The sequence below is a fragment of the Halichondria panicea genome, chromosome 10 (assembly GCF_963675165.1).
Source record: "Halichondria panicea chromosome 10, odHalPani1.1, whole genome shotgun sequence".
Classification (NCBI taxonomy): domain Eukaryota; kingdom Metazoa; phylum Porifera; class Demospongiae; order Suberitida; family Halichondriidae; genus Halichondria; species Halichondria panicea.
In genome coordinates, this window is record NC_087386.1 from 4,599,709 (window position 1) to 4,614,440 (window position 14,732).

General features: G+C 42.4%; 2 protein-coding genes and 5 non-coding genes across 8 annotated transcripts in view; 1 reads left to right on the forward strand and 6 right to left on the reverse strand.

The window, feature by feature from the left end:
• Positions 1-14,732, forward strand: part of LOC135343037 (gelsolin-like protein 1) — a 133,219-nt gene that overhangs the window by 109,634 nt on the left and 8,853 nt on the right. The window lies entirely within an intron of this gene.
• On the reverse strand, positions 32-14,726 carry LOC135343028 (E3 ubiquitin-protein ligase HACE1-like). Its single transcript, XM_064539952.1, has 24 exons — positions 14,556-14,726; positions 13,838-13,892; positions 13,540-13,632; positions 12,631-12,735; positions 12,399-12,474; positions 12,215-12,292; positions 11,825-11,878; positions 11,453-11,535; positions 10,976-11,072; positions 10,554-10,613; positions 10,159-10,307; positions 8,212-8,466; positions 7,097-7,797; positions 6,770-6,944; positions 6,338-6,409; positions 5,973-6,169; positions 5,533-5,718; positions 5,220-5,369; positions 3,410-3,606; positions 3,121-3,252; positions 2,815-2,913; positions 2,469-2,539; positions 2,194-2,307; positions 32-311 (listed from the first exon to the last, which is right to left on the reverse strand). Exons 1-24 carry the CDS (start codon positions 14,620-14,622, stop codon positions 209-211), a joined length of 3,369 nt encoding a protein of 1,122 aa, XP_064396022.1. The 5' UTR covers positions 14,623-14,726; the 3' UTR covers positions 32-208.
• On the reverse strand, positions 3,679-3,760 carry Trnal-uaa (transfer RNA leucine (anticodon UAA)). Its single transcript has one exon. It is a non-coding gene; the product is annotated as a tRNA-Leu (tRNA).
• Positions 4,445-4,526, reverse strand: Trnal-uag (transfer RNA leucine (anticodon UAG)). Its single transcript has one exon. It is a non-coding gene; the product is annotated as a tRNA-Leu (tRNA).
• On the reverse strand, positions 5,028-5,112 carry Trnal-uag (transfer RNA leucine (anticodon UAG)). Its single transcript has one exon. It is a non-coding gene; the product is annotated as a tRNA-Leu (tRNA).
• Trnal-uag (transfer RNA leucine (anticodon UAG)) lies at positions 12,828-12,909 on the reverse strand. The gene has a single exon. It is a non-coding gene; the product is annotated as a tRNA-Leu (tRNA).
• Positions 13,152-13,233, reverse strand: Trnal-uag (transfer RNA leucine (anticodon UAG)). Its single transcript has one exon. It is a non-coding gene; the product is annotated as a tRNA-Leu (tRNA).

Sequence of the window (14,732 nt, forward strand, 5' to 3'; positions counted from 1 at the left end):
ACTTACTAACCAAGCTACTAAAACATGAACGTTAGAGTTTAAACACTGTATGAAGGATTACACTTGTACAAAAACACTACCTGTATTTTATTCTAAGCAAATTTGTCTTTAATACTCATGTGCTAAAAATTAAAAAATTCCCATGCAGTGCTAAAAAAATCCACCCTGTGCAATGTACAACACACACTCACAACTTCAAAGTGTCAGTTTATGTGATGTCTATGATCCCACTGCCGCACGTGAGGGCAATGTTTAGCCTATCTTTTAGCAGCTGCTTGCTTGGGTACTCGGGTAGTTTGAGCAGGTTGAAACTGTACCGGGTAAAAAAGTGATTGGATCATGCATATAATAGTGTACGTACTAACATAATTATCTTTCCCACCTATTGGATCATATCAGTTAATGTACAGTGCCTCAGGGTTTATGAATTTAAACCACACCTCTCCCCTCAGGCTACGCCCTCTGGTCTCGGGAGGTTTACATTCATAAACCCCTCTACACTGCATGTACATTAACTAATACACAACAGCTAGCAACCCACTTTCTGTTCATAAGTGGTTTCATAGATAATCTTTAAAGATAACAGCCATGCATGATCAAATCATAGATAGCTAGAAGAGAAAGGGATTGGCAACGGGGCAGTTCACGTGATGCTTTTACATTGAATGTACATAGATGGGCCTGAAACCATCCGTGTTTCGCCCTAAAACTCCCGCGAAAACCCGGGAAACTTATTGTGTCTAATGCCTACTTCTCAAAGACCCCTCCAACACTTAAAAACACATGCCCCCTGGTGGTAGGTATCATTTAGAAATGAATAAAATATAATCTTGATTTTCGTGAAGTAGCTTGAGGTACAGAGAGCCTCTGTCAGAGGCTTTTTCATGCTTGTGTTCCTATAGCACCTATGATATAGCTAAGGTTGTGTTACTAAGTAGTGTGCTATGTCCCAAATCGCCACACAAATGAGGTGAAGTTGATGTTTAGCAGTAGAACTGCTTGTAGACTTTTTTACAGACGGAAAAAACAATTCTCATGAATTATTCATGTTTAGACTCCCACGTTAGAAGTAAGCCTCAAGGCGAAACACGGATGGTACCCGAAGTGCACTCCGTTGCCAATCCCTTTCTCTTCTATCTATGATCAAATACTCCAGATTTCAATTACGTATATACATAAAATCATGTATTTCATCTTAAATACACCAATACATCCCTGCACACACACGATGTTGTCCGTGTATAGTGCTAGGGGTAAGCCATCAAGAAAACTTTGTACATCTCTGGGTAACTTCTTGGAGAGGGGTCATACCGAAAATTTGGCGAATAAGCCATTTGAACCTAATTAGAGGTTTTTTAATTTGGCGTTTTGGGCGTGGCTACTATGGCAATGACGTACGTCCGCCACTTAGCTTATTGGCAATCTTAATTTGCCAAATCGCAATTATACGGTATCAGTGGCGTAGCCAGATGGGTGCAGAGGGTGCTCCAGCACCCCCCTCTGGCCTCAGACTCTGCTCCACAAGTACTAACTAGCTAAGCGAGCTAGCTGACATGAGAGAACTAGAGCTCAACTCAAAACTCCACCTCCAACTAGCTAGCTCCACCTCTAAATACTAATTCCAATCAATGCGCAAAGCCATGTGCCCACAGAGTTGCAGACTGTTCAGCAGCTATCACCATCATCATCATGTCACTCTTTGAGTACTTTTCAGTTGAGCCCAGTTCACAGAGCAGCACTGCAACTGCAAGTGGCTTGCCACCCTGTCCTGCTAATTCACAAGCAGAACCTGGTTAGCAGCTGTATGATTTAATTGTCACAACTCAGAACAATGCATTTTATAGGACATCTTCAGATCATCATTTCTTTAGCCAGATTGCGTTAGAATCAATCTCAGAGCATGTAACAACAAAAATTTTCTGGGGGAGTGCCCCCAGACCCCCCGTTGGGGCACATTTTGCACCGCCAGTGCACTCCGAGCACTGGTAATTCAGGCAATCCATTCATCCAGCACCCCCCTCTCTCAAATCCTGGCTATGCCCCTGGGTATATAGTACTTCTTATGTACACATCTATTGGCTTTCGACGGTGTTGTTGGACATGGATGCACACACACACACACACACACACACACACACACACACACACCCATACACACACACACACACACACACACACACACACCCGGCTCACCAGGTGCTGGCCATGGGCAGTCTGCTGGGAGTGTAGTCCAGTCGAGTGATGGTGAACTTGGTGAGTCCGGTGGCTCCCACCAAACTAGCAAACCCTCCCAGAGGAACCCGAGAGCTGTGGAGAGAATAGAGTTTATATCATTCACTGACAAGCACTCCTGCATGCTGAATACGAAATGTTAGGTATATAGGCTACGTATAAATAAGCTTATTTACCGATCACTATAATTATATTGTTGCTGAATGTCGGGAGGTATAAATGTAAATATAGCTCACCTTCCGGTGGCAAACTGCAATAGAATGGCTAACTCCTTCTTATCATAGCCCTTCACAATCTCCCAGAACCACTGAAAAACAAAACAATTAAGGTACAGATCAATATGAATCACTGAATGTATGTAATACAATCTATAATTCTGAAACAAGTTGATATAATGGCTATATATAAAATACAGAACATGAACGGGAGAGAGCCATGCATGTATGGATTGAGTGTCAGACGCAAAATCAACCTCCCAATTATAAAAGCTCTGCAATCTCCAATCACGGCTAAACACTTTACGTAGATCCAATGAACAATAAAATACCACAGAGAGACTAAAGCCACCTTACGGTCTCTCACCTGTATGACGGGTGAGTCGGCCTCGTAGCCAGACGAATACTCAGTGTTCTTCTCCCAATCAGTGACGTCAATATCGGGCAACCCAGAGATGAGGAGCTCCTGAGAATGGGAAAAGTTACGCTCAATAACAAGCGCAATAAATAAAGCCTTCGTTTAAAAAAATTCTGTTTGTACACGTGCAAGCTAGGCTTTTTTTAAATCTTGTGTAAAATCTTTTATTCATTGAACAGTGCATGTATGCACTATAAACATGGACTTTTACATGCTTAAACTACATCCCCTCAACAACGCAATCTCCCCGCTCACCAATTCGTACTCATCAAAAAGTGAGATGAGCTCAAGAGGAATGACCTCGTAGAAACCGTCCAAGAAGCTCTGTATCTGGCGACCAATAGCCTGTGTCATCCTCATCTCAGTCACCAGTTGCACGTAGTCACGCTATGTGTATGGGTGATACCAACAATGTATATATTGGTCACATGTGACCTAAATATAAGTAAACACGAGCAACAATACCCTAATTTCAATTTATAATGCTCATTTACAGACATGACTGCATGAATGTATTTGAATGACTGCACGTGTATAAGTGTACCTTGTTCTCATCCGTAACTGTAATACCGGAACCACCTGGTTTCAACTCGATCTGTTCCGTTGCACCAAACACGTCTGTTTCCACGGAGAACGTCAGCTCCAGACCGAGACTGTCGATTTCATGGTCAAGGATCCACTGAAGATTATTAGCATATTCCGGGTCGATGGACTCCACGTCACGGTAGCTAACAGGGACGTCTGGCAGAGGGAGTGGATATAATACAAGACTTAATAGTAAGCTATATTTATTGCAAACTATGCAAAAAAACTTGGTAGTGGTGGGATTCGAACCCACGCCATCGAAATGAATGGTGCTTAAAACCAGCGCCTTAGACCACTCGGCCACACTACCACATGACAATGGCTGGTTAAATAACAGATACCGTCTTACGAGTACAGTGTGACTCTCCGAATAGCAAACACGTTGATACCAAGGCCTATAGCTGTCCTTTATTCAGAGTCAGAGTTTATTGGGGTTTCACATTTAAATGACTCAGTTAGGGTTAATTATGATGTTTTTTATGTTAAAGGTGTATTGAATGACGTTTGTAATTATTTAATTAATTTTGTATCACTACAATAATTATTTATATAGGCTAAATAGAAAATCCAGTCTCCGTGACATCATTTCACCCCTATACTATTAGCCAGGAAATAATCAGTTATTTCGTGTAGAATTTGATCTATGGGATAAGCGACCATGTCTGTAGTCTGGAAATTGGAGAGATTTTTATTCCTTATGCATTAGTGATGTCGATCTGTACCTTGATCTGTGTCCGCTATATTATACCGTGTATAATTTCGAGGGTATAAATGTTTGTAGTTTTCGCTGATTAAGTATATTATACCGCAAACATTTTTTACCCACGAATTTAATATTGCATGCATGCATACTGCTACTATTTCGCGAAAAACTTGTATTTCGGCGAAAGTTTATACCCTGGAAATATACCGCTATATGGTAGCTGTTCGAGGCGTCCGTTAATAGAGTTCTACACACAAGTTCTCAGTACAAAAAGGAGTTAATGAAAAAAACTGGCAGTGGTGGGATTCGAACCCACGCCATCGAAATGACTGGTGCCTAAAACCAGCGCCTTAGACCACTCGGCCACACTACCACATGCCAATAACTGATTGAACAACTAATACGGTGTTACGAGACAGGAATAACCAAGTCTCATGAATCACCTGCCCCTCCCTGTGGGAGAGAGTCTTGTCTTGAGGTCATTTCACAATAATAACCCTAACCCTACCTTAATTAGTTAATTAACTGTTTAAGCGCAGGCGTCTCTCTCTTTGTTCAAGATCAACAACCTGCTTCAATGGATTTGTGTTTTGCATGTGCTAATTCTAGAGCGGGAGACTGTGCCTAAGGACCCCGGCCCCTGCTTGGCCTGTTATGCTTCGCAGCAGCTTCTAGGTAGTAATTGTTTACCATAATGTATGCGTAATGCTAATCGAAAAGCGTTTAGCAACGTGCAGTTCTTTACTGCCTCCAATTTCATCAACTGACTGGACTTCTTCGATCTGACTGGTCAACAAGGAATTTTATCTTGGCAAATAAAACTGTACCTCAGACGAAAATAAGGGCAGCTGATTCATAAGACTAACCAAAAAACTGGCAGTGGTGGGATTCTTCGAACCCACGCCATCGAAATGACTGGTGCCTAAAACCAGCGCCTTAGACCACTCGGCCACACTACCACTTACAAATGTTCCGTAATGGCTACGTACCACAAACTAAAGTAGTGATACAATGTTCACAAACATGTGCATGAATACACCACACACACTCTGTTACTCTCACTCACCAAGAATGTGCTTGTAGAAGGACCGGGTGAAGTAGACATTGAGCAGTTGCTTGTGATAGAGAGCTAGTCCCATCAACCGACCAGCAAACCGAAAGTAGCTCAGGTGGTCCGGGTTGACATCAGATAGACTGTTAGGCTGGAAAGTGGCACCTAAAAATATGAGAAATGGAACTGAGAGTATTGAGATAGTCTTTATTTTATTACAAAGTACATGAGAAGCTCAATTTAGTGAATACAGCGTATGTACATCCTTTCATTTGTTTTGTCACTCTACAGCCTAGTACATTTTGCATCAGTAGATTCCCCCACCCACCATCAGCCGACTGAGTGAACAGAGCGTAGTCAGGATTCAATACTTCCTGTGAGAGGTTGTCAAACCATTCCCTCATGACCCCTGACCCCATACCCGCCTCCCCCACAAACTGGATGTACAGCTCCTTCTTTAGAGAATGGATTGGAGCGTCACTTATCCTCTGGCAAGACGTGTTGAATATGTTGTCTGCAGGGATCAACATACTTGTAAAGTATTAACTAATTATAGTCATGTAAAAGAAGTCACTTTATTCCAGGCTGCTACAGAATGTGCGTACTTGCTACTTTTGGAACTGCTTTACGTACATTTACCAAATAATTAAGATTGCTTTAATATTTGATCTTATTAAACGCATTCTAGAATTTCACAAATGCTGCATGCACAGAATACTGGAATTAACCCTTAACACAGAAAGTACCAACATGCTTATTAAGCCCCACCTCTCTCCACTTCAATGAGGTTGTTCTCGGGATTCATGTTAATCTCTGTGGAGGGTGGCTTTTCCTTATGAAGATTCTCGTAAAACCAGTTTTTCCGGTCATCAAACGGCTGAGCATGAATAATGTGCACAAATCGTTGCATGAGCTCCATCTCCTCCAACAGAAAGTGGAAATGGGCGAATATCAGCTGGGGGTTCCTGGAGGTGGGGGGGGGGAGGCGGGAAGGAGGTGACAGCAATAAAAATTTAAGTTTTAGAGTAGAGAGCTTCTAATGCTTACAGTACACCCAATATGTTACGTTTTGCATACTTAACTTAGGGACATACTATCATGTCAGGTTATACAAAGTACATAAATGAGCTCACCTTGCAAGGAGCACTTTCAGTACGTTCTCGTATTTGTTGATAAACTCCAGGAAACGTGGCAACAAACCATCACTGTGGGAGACAGTGTAACACTTACAGGACAATGAAACAGCTGCTACTGTAATATGACCTAACCAAAATTAATGAACTTGGACCTACATGTATATGCATGACATTAATTGTATATGTACGTGCATTCGACAACCTCAAGATAATTACAAATTCTGTAGCTGCATGCTAACTAGAACCTCTTTTACATGCACGCTATATGCATGGATGGCTAAGACTTGTGATTTAATTATCTCTGAAGTTTCACGGAGTCTATCTGTTAATAATTAGTTGGACCTTAAATGCATACAATTATTTCGAAAAGTTCTACACACATTACCACACACCAGCTTTTAGTACCATGTACATCGTCTGTATGTATACCTCTTGGTAGATCTCTGTAGGGTCTTGCAGGTGAGTGCGAAGGCATGGGTGACCGCACACAGCCTGTCAGCGTACACCTCCACCAGGTTCTGTTCCCCCGCCTCGTGCTTGGACCGCACCTCCTCTTCTGGAAGCTCAGAGCCGAGGGGACCAACGGGAGGTTCCACAGGGGACACTATAGGGGGTGGGGGCATCTGTACATTAATTACTTACTGGGCTATGCAGCTAGTCAATCCTCAATAAAACAGCTAAGCCACAAACAATGAAAATTGGACACCAAAAATGCCACACAGTTATGTATAAGGCTCCACCAAGCGTAGCACTCACACAGGTGGTTGGAGTTGGTTGAGGCACTCCTGTTGAAAATGGGTAACTGAGAAAGCGAGCTACTGGGACTCATGGAGGAGAGCAGTCGCGCAGTCACTCTGTCGACATGCCAGCTTCGTCTCTTTAAGTTTTTGTCCCGGTCAGTAAGAGAAGAACTGGTAGTCTGGTCAATGCTACTGCTAGCTTGTAGGAAAGCTGTTCTGCGATGGCTCGGGGCACTGTTGACGATGGCAGCTGCTAGGACGCTACTTGTTTGGGAGATGAGGGGTAGTTTACTGGGCGTGCTTGGACGATCTTTGGAGACTACAGACGTACTATCAGGTGAGGACGTACCTTCTGAAATAGTCGAAAGATCAATTTCATCAGTTTCGATTACATCCGCAGAATCGGTTCCAAAATCCACAGATTCTAACACAGTTTTCTTCTCGATGACTGGACTCCCAACTTGCGTCAACACTTCAGTAGTTGATTCCCTTTGAACAACTCTATCTAGCTCCACTCGTAGGAGGTCGAACCAGGACTGAAGAGACGACCACACCATCTCCAGCTGTTCAAAAGGATCCATGAGGTAGAGGTAGCTGCCAGTAATGCTGCGTGTGTCTGGAGATGCACTAGAGGTGGCAATGGTATTGGAACGGGCCTCCCTCGGTGTATTGGAATTGGAATTTCCACCTCCAGAATGAGACCGCTTGTGAGAGGATCTGCACAGTTACAAAATGCATGTACATGCACGCTCACAGTAAACAAAGCAATAAACTATAAATTGACTATTACAAACATGTAAAACAATCGATAAAAATTTCACATAATTAGTAAATAACATGACTTATGGATCATTGTGATAAATGTGTCATACGTGTGCACCAGAGATCCAACATGCATGCACAAATCACTACAAGTTCAGTGCATTGTGGCCTGGATGTTATCACGTGACCGCAATGACATCAATGCACTGAATTTGTAGTGATTCGTGCACGCATATTGGACCTCCTCTGCACGTACACTGTACACTGTATGTAATTGACCCACAATCCACATAGAAGGAACGTACATGTATGTATTTGAAAGGGGGCGGCTTACATTCGGGTGAGCAAGGTTCTACATTATTTGCTCACTTTCGTCCAATCTTTGGCCTATCGCTGGGCCTCAGAGGAGGGTTGTCCAAAAGAGATCCAAAGCTACCTGCCCTCCTCACAGTGGCAGCTGTTGGCCCGTCCCCATGGATACCGGGACTGTTCGGCATGGAACCAGTGATGATGGAATCTGAAGGCATTGTTTTGTAGGCTGCTACAAAGTGCTTGTGGAGAGTGCAGAGCATTCGAATGGCACGCAAGAACTGAGGCATCAGATCCTGATAGCTACTACTGATGCTGCACGTGTGTGTGTGTAGTGGGTGGGGGGTGATGATATGGTTAATGTGGTGGGGGTGTATGTGTGTGTGTGAAGGTAGGTGTATATTAATACTGCATTATTATGCATGTGCAAGTGCGTGTGTTTGTGTGTGTGTGTGTGTGTGCGTGTGTGTGTGGATGTGTGTGTGTGTGGGAGGGTGATGGGTGATATCAATGATGTGGCAGTAAATGTGTTGGTGGGATAAAAAGGGTAAAAAGAGGTGTACATATGTATATGAGCAAAAGCTTGAACTGGCACATTGGCTGCTAGCCTCGATCCCAGGCTGCTCTTCCTCGAAGAGAGGGCCTGGTATCGACTGTTTGCGCATGCGCCACATAATCCCCAGAAACTGGGGACTCCGGATATTATCGTATAATGCTCAGTAAAACAATGACGTCACAACAAACGGAAGTGGATTAAAGAAAGTGGATAGAAATGCGATTGTGAAGGTTTCTAGCCTGTGTGATAGCATTCTAATAGCTACCCCTAGCCTGCCATGTTAACAAAGAACTCACAGCCTGCAACCAACAGTGTGGATGACAATCGTCTGAACGGAGGGAAGGCTGACAATAGCCTGTATGGACAGGCCACGCCCATCTGACACTAACCTTGGTGAAAGTCGACTCTATCAGAAAGAAATTGCTGCTGTAACCAATACAGCTCTGTCTCTAGCTAGCTAGCTATATAGCTCTGTGTCTGACTTTTAATATGAACTTCGTCTATATAGTAATTATGTTATTCAGGATATAATTCGGGTAAAAATTCAGTTTAATGGAAAACATTACGGGAATATTATCCAATAATTTTGCGCATGCGCAAGCAGTCAGTAGCAAGCCTAATAATTAGGCCTTGTGAAGGAGGCTAATTGGCTGCATGGCTTACCTAGCTAGATCTACACGCGGCCTTTATTCGAGGTAAAGGGTCACCAAGGTAGAAAGCTAGAATTATGATTGGGAGTGTCACTTCTTTGAGGAGCAATAATTATTGATAAGACTCAAGGCTTCTTTGCTGACTGACTTTGGTCTGATTTTAGCATAACCGTTCCAGCATTCCTCTAGTCTACTTTCACTTTTATTGCTTGTTACTTTGCTGCTTGGCCAGATTCCATGCTCATACAGGCTACTGCATAATTTATATTGTAAACATCTTCTGGTTTCTATAAATCATGTCAACAGCCGAGGGTTAGCACTTCAGTGCTCTAGTTCTACATTTTGAAATATAGCCAACTTGAAGGTTTGTAGGAGTATTGACTTAGCAAGAATGCTCTCGTCAGTGACTGTATAGGGTGTCATACAGGATTTTGAAGTAGAGGGGGAAATAAAGGCACGCTTTGAAAGGGGGAGGGGTCTAAAAGTCACCAGAAAATGTTGCTAAAAAACGTCAACTGTTATTTCAATACCCTAGCTGTTAGTATGTAAAATCATTGGCTATAGAAACTCCAGGGACATACCTTGAAAATTGTTGTTAGTTAAACGGTCTTAGGGTGAATTCTGGTGGGTTTTTGGGTTGCTTTGCATAATTTATGCAACTAGTGCCTGAATGTAAATTTTAGGGGGGGGGGGGGATTCGAGCCAGACGGGGTATCTCCCCTTCCCCTCCTGTATGATGACACCCTGGTACAGTATTAATAGCTTATGACATGTTTGTAATGTTCTCATACTGTGCAATACCTGAGCAGCTCCATGCCGGCTGTGGCTGTGTCACTGGCCAGCTTGTTGAGGACAGCTGCCAGGAGATGGACACTGCTGTTGCTAAGATACTCTAGGAGACCTTGCATCTTGCTCTCTTCAATATGCTGACTAAACACCAGAGCCAGCAACTGTTTGGTGAGTGTATGTATAGGGGGGGGGGGGGGGGGGGGTTAGTGGAGGCTTGGTGTACGTGTAGTAACTACTACGTACTGTAACTTTCAAGAGTAAACCTTGCACTGAGAAATACATATGTACAATATACAATATTTGCATTCAAACGGCAGCACAGGATTGGTGCAAATTAAAGGCTCTTAATTGTTTGTTTACTGGTTACATCAGTATTATCGATTTTGGATGCATTATAAGTCAATCACCTTGTCCACTTGCTCAGGATACTTGCTTAGGATGAGTTCCACGCACCCGTAGTAATTGCCCTGTGGTTGTGTGTGGGTGATTCACAGTACAGTGTAGAGTCAGCGACGACAACAATAACATACATAGATACATGCATACAACAACAACAACTCTTTAGTGAGTGCAAATAGGTGTAACATACAATACAATTAGTTATAAGCTTAGTTGACAAACAAATTCATTTTGCTAAGTATATAATACACTGTTGTCAAGTGATGACTCTTACATAGTCACCCTTGTACCAATGTTTACAGTGATATACAGTCGTGCATCTATACAATCTTGTTACTTGTTCTCTATACAAACATGACGGATTGTACTATTTAAATGGGTGAGAGAGAGAGTGTGTGCATGTGTGTGTGTGTGTGTGTGTGTTGTTCACCTGAGCGCAGATCTCTAGGACTGAGAGTCCGTCGTTGTCAGTGGCCACTAGCGCTCCTCTGTCCAGTAACAACTGCACACACTTCACTTGGCCGTGTCTGGGGTTACCATGGAAACAAAACGTTAATATATGGGCAACCCGTAAAATTTTAAGAATCTACAGTTAATGTACAGTCACATATAAGCACCTTGTAAATCATAGTGTAAACATGACTGACTATAGCTGATTTGCACAGTGTACACATATTCAACACGTGCATTGACTCTACTGAGAACACGCATACTTCAAAATGCATAGAAGGCAGTTTTCAAATTACCGAAAGCAAATACATATACATTGATATATACACTTAGACACACCTATAAGTACTTCAGAGATAACCCGAGGTAGCACCCAAAACATAGGAACAAGTGGAAGTGACTGATGCTCGTGATCACTACAATACCGTGTGAGACCTACAGTGGTTTAAGGACTTACCTGCACGCAAAGTAGAGAGCATTCCCTCCATTCTTACTGCACCTGTTCACGTCAGCCTTGAACTCCAGCAGCTGGACCACACACTACAAGGCACACATACGTACACACGCAGTCACATGCAGTACGTAGCTCAGATGCATTCGAGGGGGCAGGGTATGCACACACAGAGAAAATCATCAAAACGTCAATTTTGAGCTTTGAGGTACAATTACATTTATAGGTATGCTCATGTATCAGAGAGTTATATTATATACATTGTAGTGCTCGAGGTATTGTTTGACGCAAAAGCAATTGCAATAGTAAATTACTCGATACTGTACGTGCTGCTAAATTATTACGAAAACATACATAATGTCATATTGAGTGGCATACCTTGTAGTGGCCATTTTGACAGGCAACCAGCAGAGCTGTGTGTCCGTGGATGTCCTGTACAGTATAAAACGTCGGCATTGCATACATTACTTGTGTCAGAATTTAAAGCTAGTTCTCTACGGCTGGTTCCGTATAGCAGTAATGTTTATAGCCGTCAATCACCTATATACATAGGGCACATCAACAATGGCTGCACATGTAATAAACTAAACGAGGTGGCTTGCTAACACAGGTTGAAACACATGCTATAGGGAGACACTTTGGGACTGTATTATTATAATAGACTCAGAGGCCATGCAGGTGACTTCTAGTTACAAGGATGACCACAATAAACGGGCTTCTGTTAATGCGCACTAAAGATATCATGCATCACATGGTAATCCCACGTACCTCGACGTCCACATACTCTCCACTCTCTAACACACTGACCAGGAGCTCTGTACGTCCGTTGCACGCCATCCAGTGCAGCTGCATGTGTGTGTGTGTGTGTGTGTGTGTGGTAAATAATACAAAAGTACGTGTATGTGTGTACATGTATGTGCATACCTACTGTACTCATTATACTTGTACTCACAGCTGTAAGTCCCTCGTTGTCATGGACTCTGATATCGGCTCCAGCCTCCACTAACTTCTGTACACACTTTTTGTGCCTACAAAATTAGCAAACATGGACCAATACTCTTCACAGATTAACAAACTTACATGCATAATTAAGACAGTTATATGTATTACCAGCCCAAATCCTAAAACTGTTACGATAATCACATAAATTATGTTATACATGTGGTTTATGCTGTGACGCTTACCCATTCCTGGCTGCCAAGTGGAGGGGAGTGGACCCAATCTTGTCCTGTACGTTAACATGCGCTCCCTTCTTCAACAAGACACCCAAACAGTCAGCTGCTCCAGTGCTACATGTATAGAACATGATGACATTCCGTATTAAGCATCAGTGTTTCTAACACATAATATAATATGTCAGAGGAATTTGAAGAAAAAATAATGGCAGTGGTGGGATTCGAACCCACGCCATCGAAATGACTGGTGCCTAAAACCAGCGCCTTAGACCACTCGGCCACACTACCACATGACAATGCCTGATTGAATAACTGATACCGTTTTACGAGTACAAGAATCTCAGTAAAACTACATGTGTGGGTGGCACTCACTAGAAATGGAACATGAAACTTAAACAAAATATGGCAGTGATGAATTCGAACCAATTAACTCCAGTGCCTAAAACTAGCAGGAGGATACTCGGCCATACCGTGATAATTATAAGGATGCACAATTCTCAGACAACAATTTGTAAAACTTTAAGAAAATATGGCAGTGGTGGGATTCGAACCCACGCCATCGAAATGACTGGTGCCTAAAACCAGCGCCTTAGACCACTCGGCCACACTACCACATGACAATGACTGATAATAATTCCCAGGAGAATGATGCCACCCACACTCACTACCTTGCCTATATAGGCGAATGCTTGTTCGACTATCAATCCTTCATGAAAATACAACTCATGATTATATAAGGAAGCGTTGAATAACCACATGCATTTGCCGACAATGTATTTGTGGGTATGCGCATGCTTAAAATTGCCACAGGGCATACCACAGGGCAAAAGCATGAGTGTGTGGTAAATGAAAAGTGTTGAACTGTAGTAAACAGATAGAGTGGTTTTACTATTAAATGTTAGCTCTGAAGTTACTCACTTCGCTGCAGAGTGTACCAGTGTTCTCTTTGCTCTGCCGAACACGTAGTTGACGTCAAATGTTGAGTTGGGGGACAGAAGTTCGCTAACAGGTCTGCGTAATGGCAAGAGATATAAAAACAGCGTAGTCACGTATCAACAACTCAACTGAATCTAGACAGTAACACTATGGGTTCTGTTTTACAATACGACCCAATTTAAAAAGCAGTAATTGGTTCAGCTCATTATTCTGTCAAGATCGATCGATAAACACATACTGTCATAGTACATTGCATTTCAAATAATCCCTAGCAACTCACTTGACTTGATTCTGCATGACGTATGGCAACAGTACATACACAGCATCTTCATTGTCTGTACATGTATTAGTGTAAGGTGAGTACAGGATATCATGATATGCAAGGTGAGGTTACAAGGTGGCTACACTTTGATGTACCAAGTTAGGCCGTTGTACTGTACATGATCATAAAGTTGAAACAAGCTAGGGTACATGCAGTGGCGTAGGAAGTAATTTCTCAATGGAGGGGGCTCTAATTTTTAAATGGAAAAAAGTACGGCTATCTATATAGTGCAACTTGATAAGTCAGTTAATAGCCTAGAAATGTGGGGGGGGGGGCTCCAATGCCACTGAGTCATGTATCAGATATACCTCCATGTTGAACAAGTGAAGTTGTATACACTAACTACTACATACTCTCCTGTCAACATTTAAAGTTAATACAACCATTGGAATATGCAAAGTGGAATATACGAAGACGATTCTCAACACTAACCTAAACCCTGAAATGGTACTTCCGATTATTTAGACTACAGACCAAAATGAGCTACATGTTTAAGTTTGTGTAGCTATGTATGTACAAGAAGCACAATGAAGTGCTAAAGGTAAGGGTCCAAAAACCAATTAAATGATAATGCAATATAAAAGTGAGCCAAATAGCTATCTAGCTAGATCAAGATATAAACATCATTTACTGATTGTGTTTCTGTAGATCTTTAATATTTCTGCTAAGAACTTACCTGGGGGCAAGGAAGCAGATCTACCACGTTGCATGGCCCTCTTCATTCGCTGTAGAAAGTTATCCATGGCAGATCAGTCCTACAGAGTGTATAAAAGACACTGTAAAGACACTTCTCTGTATGGTCTCTGATCTTAGCACCTGATTCGATTCAGATTGCTGATCTAGCAATTAATGT

Excerpts from the sequence above, each read along its gene's own strand:
- LOC135343028 (XM_064539952.1), bottom strand. The coding sequence starts at position 14,622 with ATGGATAACTTTCTACAGCGAATGAAGAGGGCCATGCAACGTGGTAGA. Across the intron at positions 11,879-12,214 it reads GAGAGTATGTGGACGTCGAG|GACATCCACGGACACACAGC; the intron begins GTACGTGGGATT and ends TATACTGTACAG. Across the intron at positions 5,370-5,532 it reads GTTCACTCAGTCGGCTGATG|GTGCCACTTTCCAGCCTAAC; the intron begins GTGGGTGGGGGA and ends TCATATTTTTAG.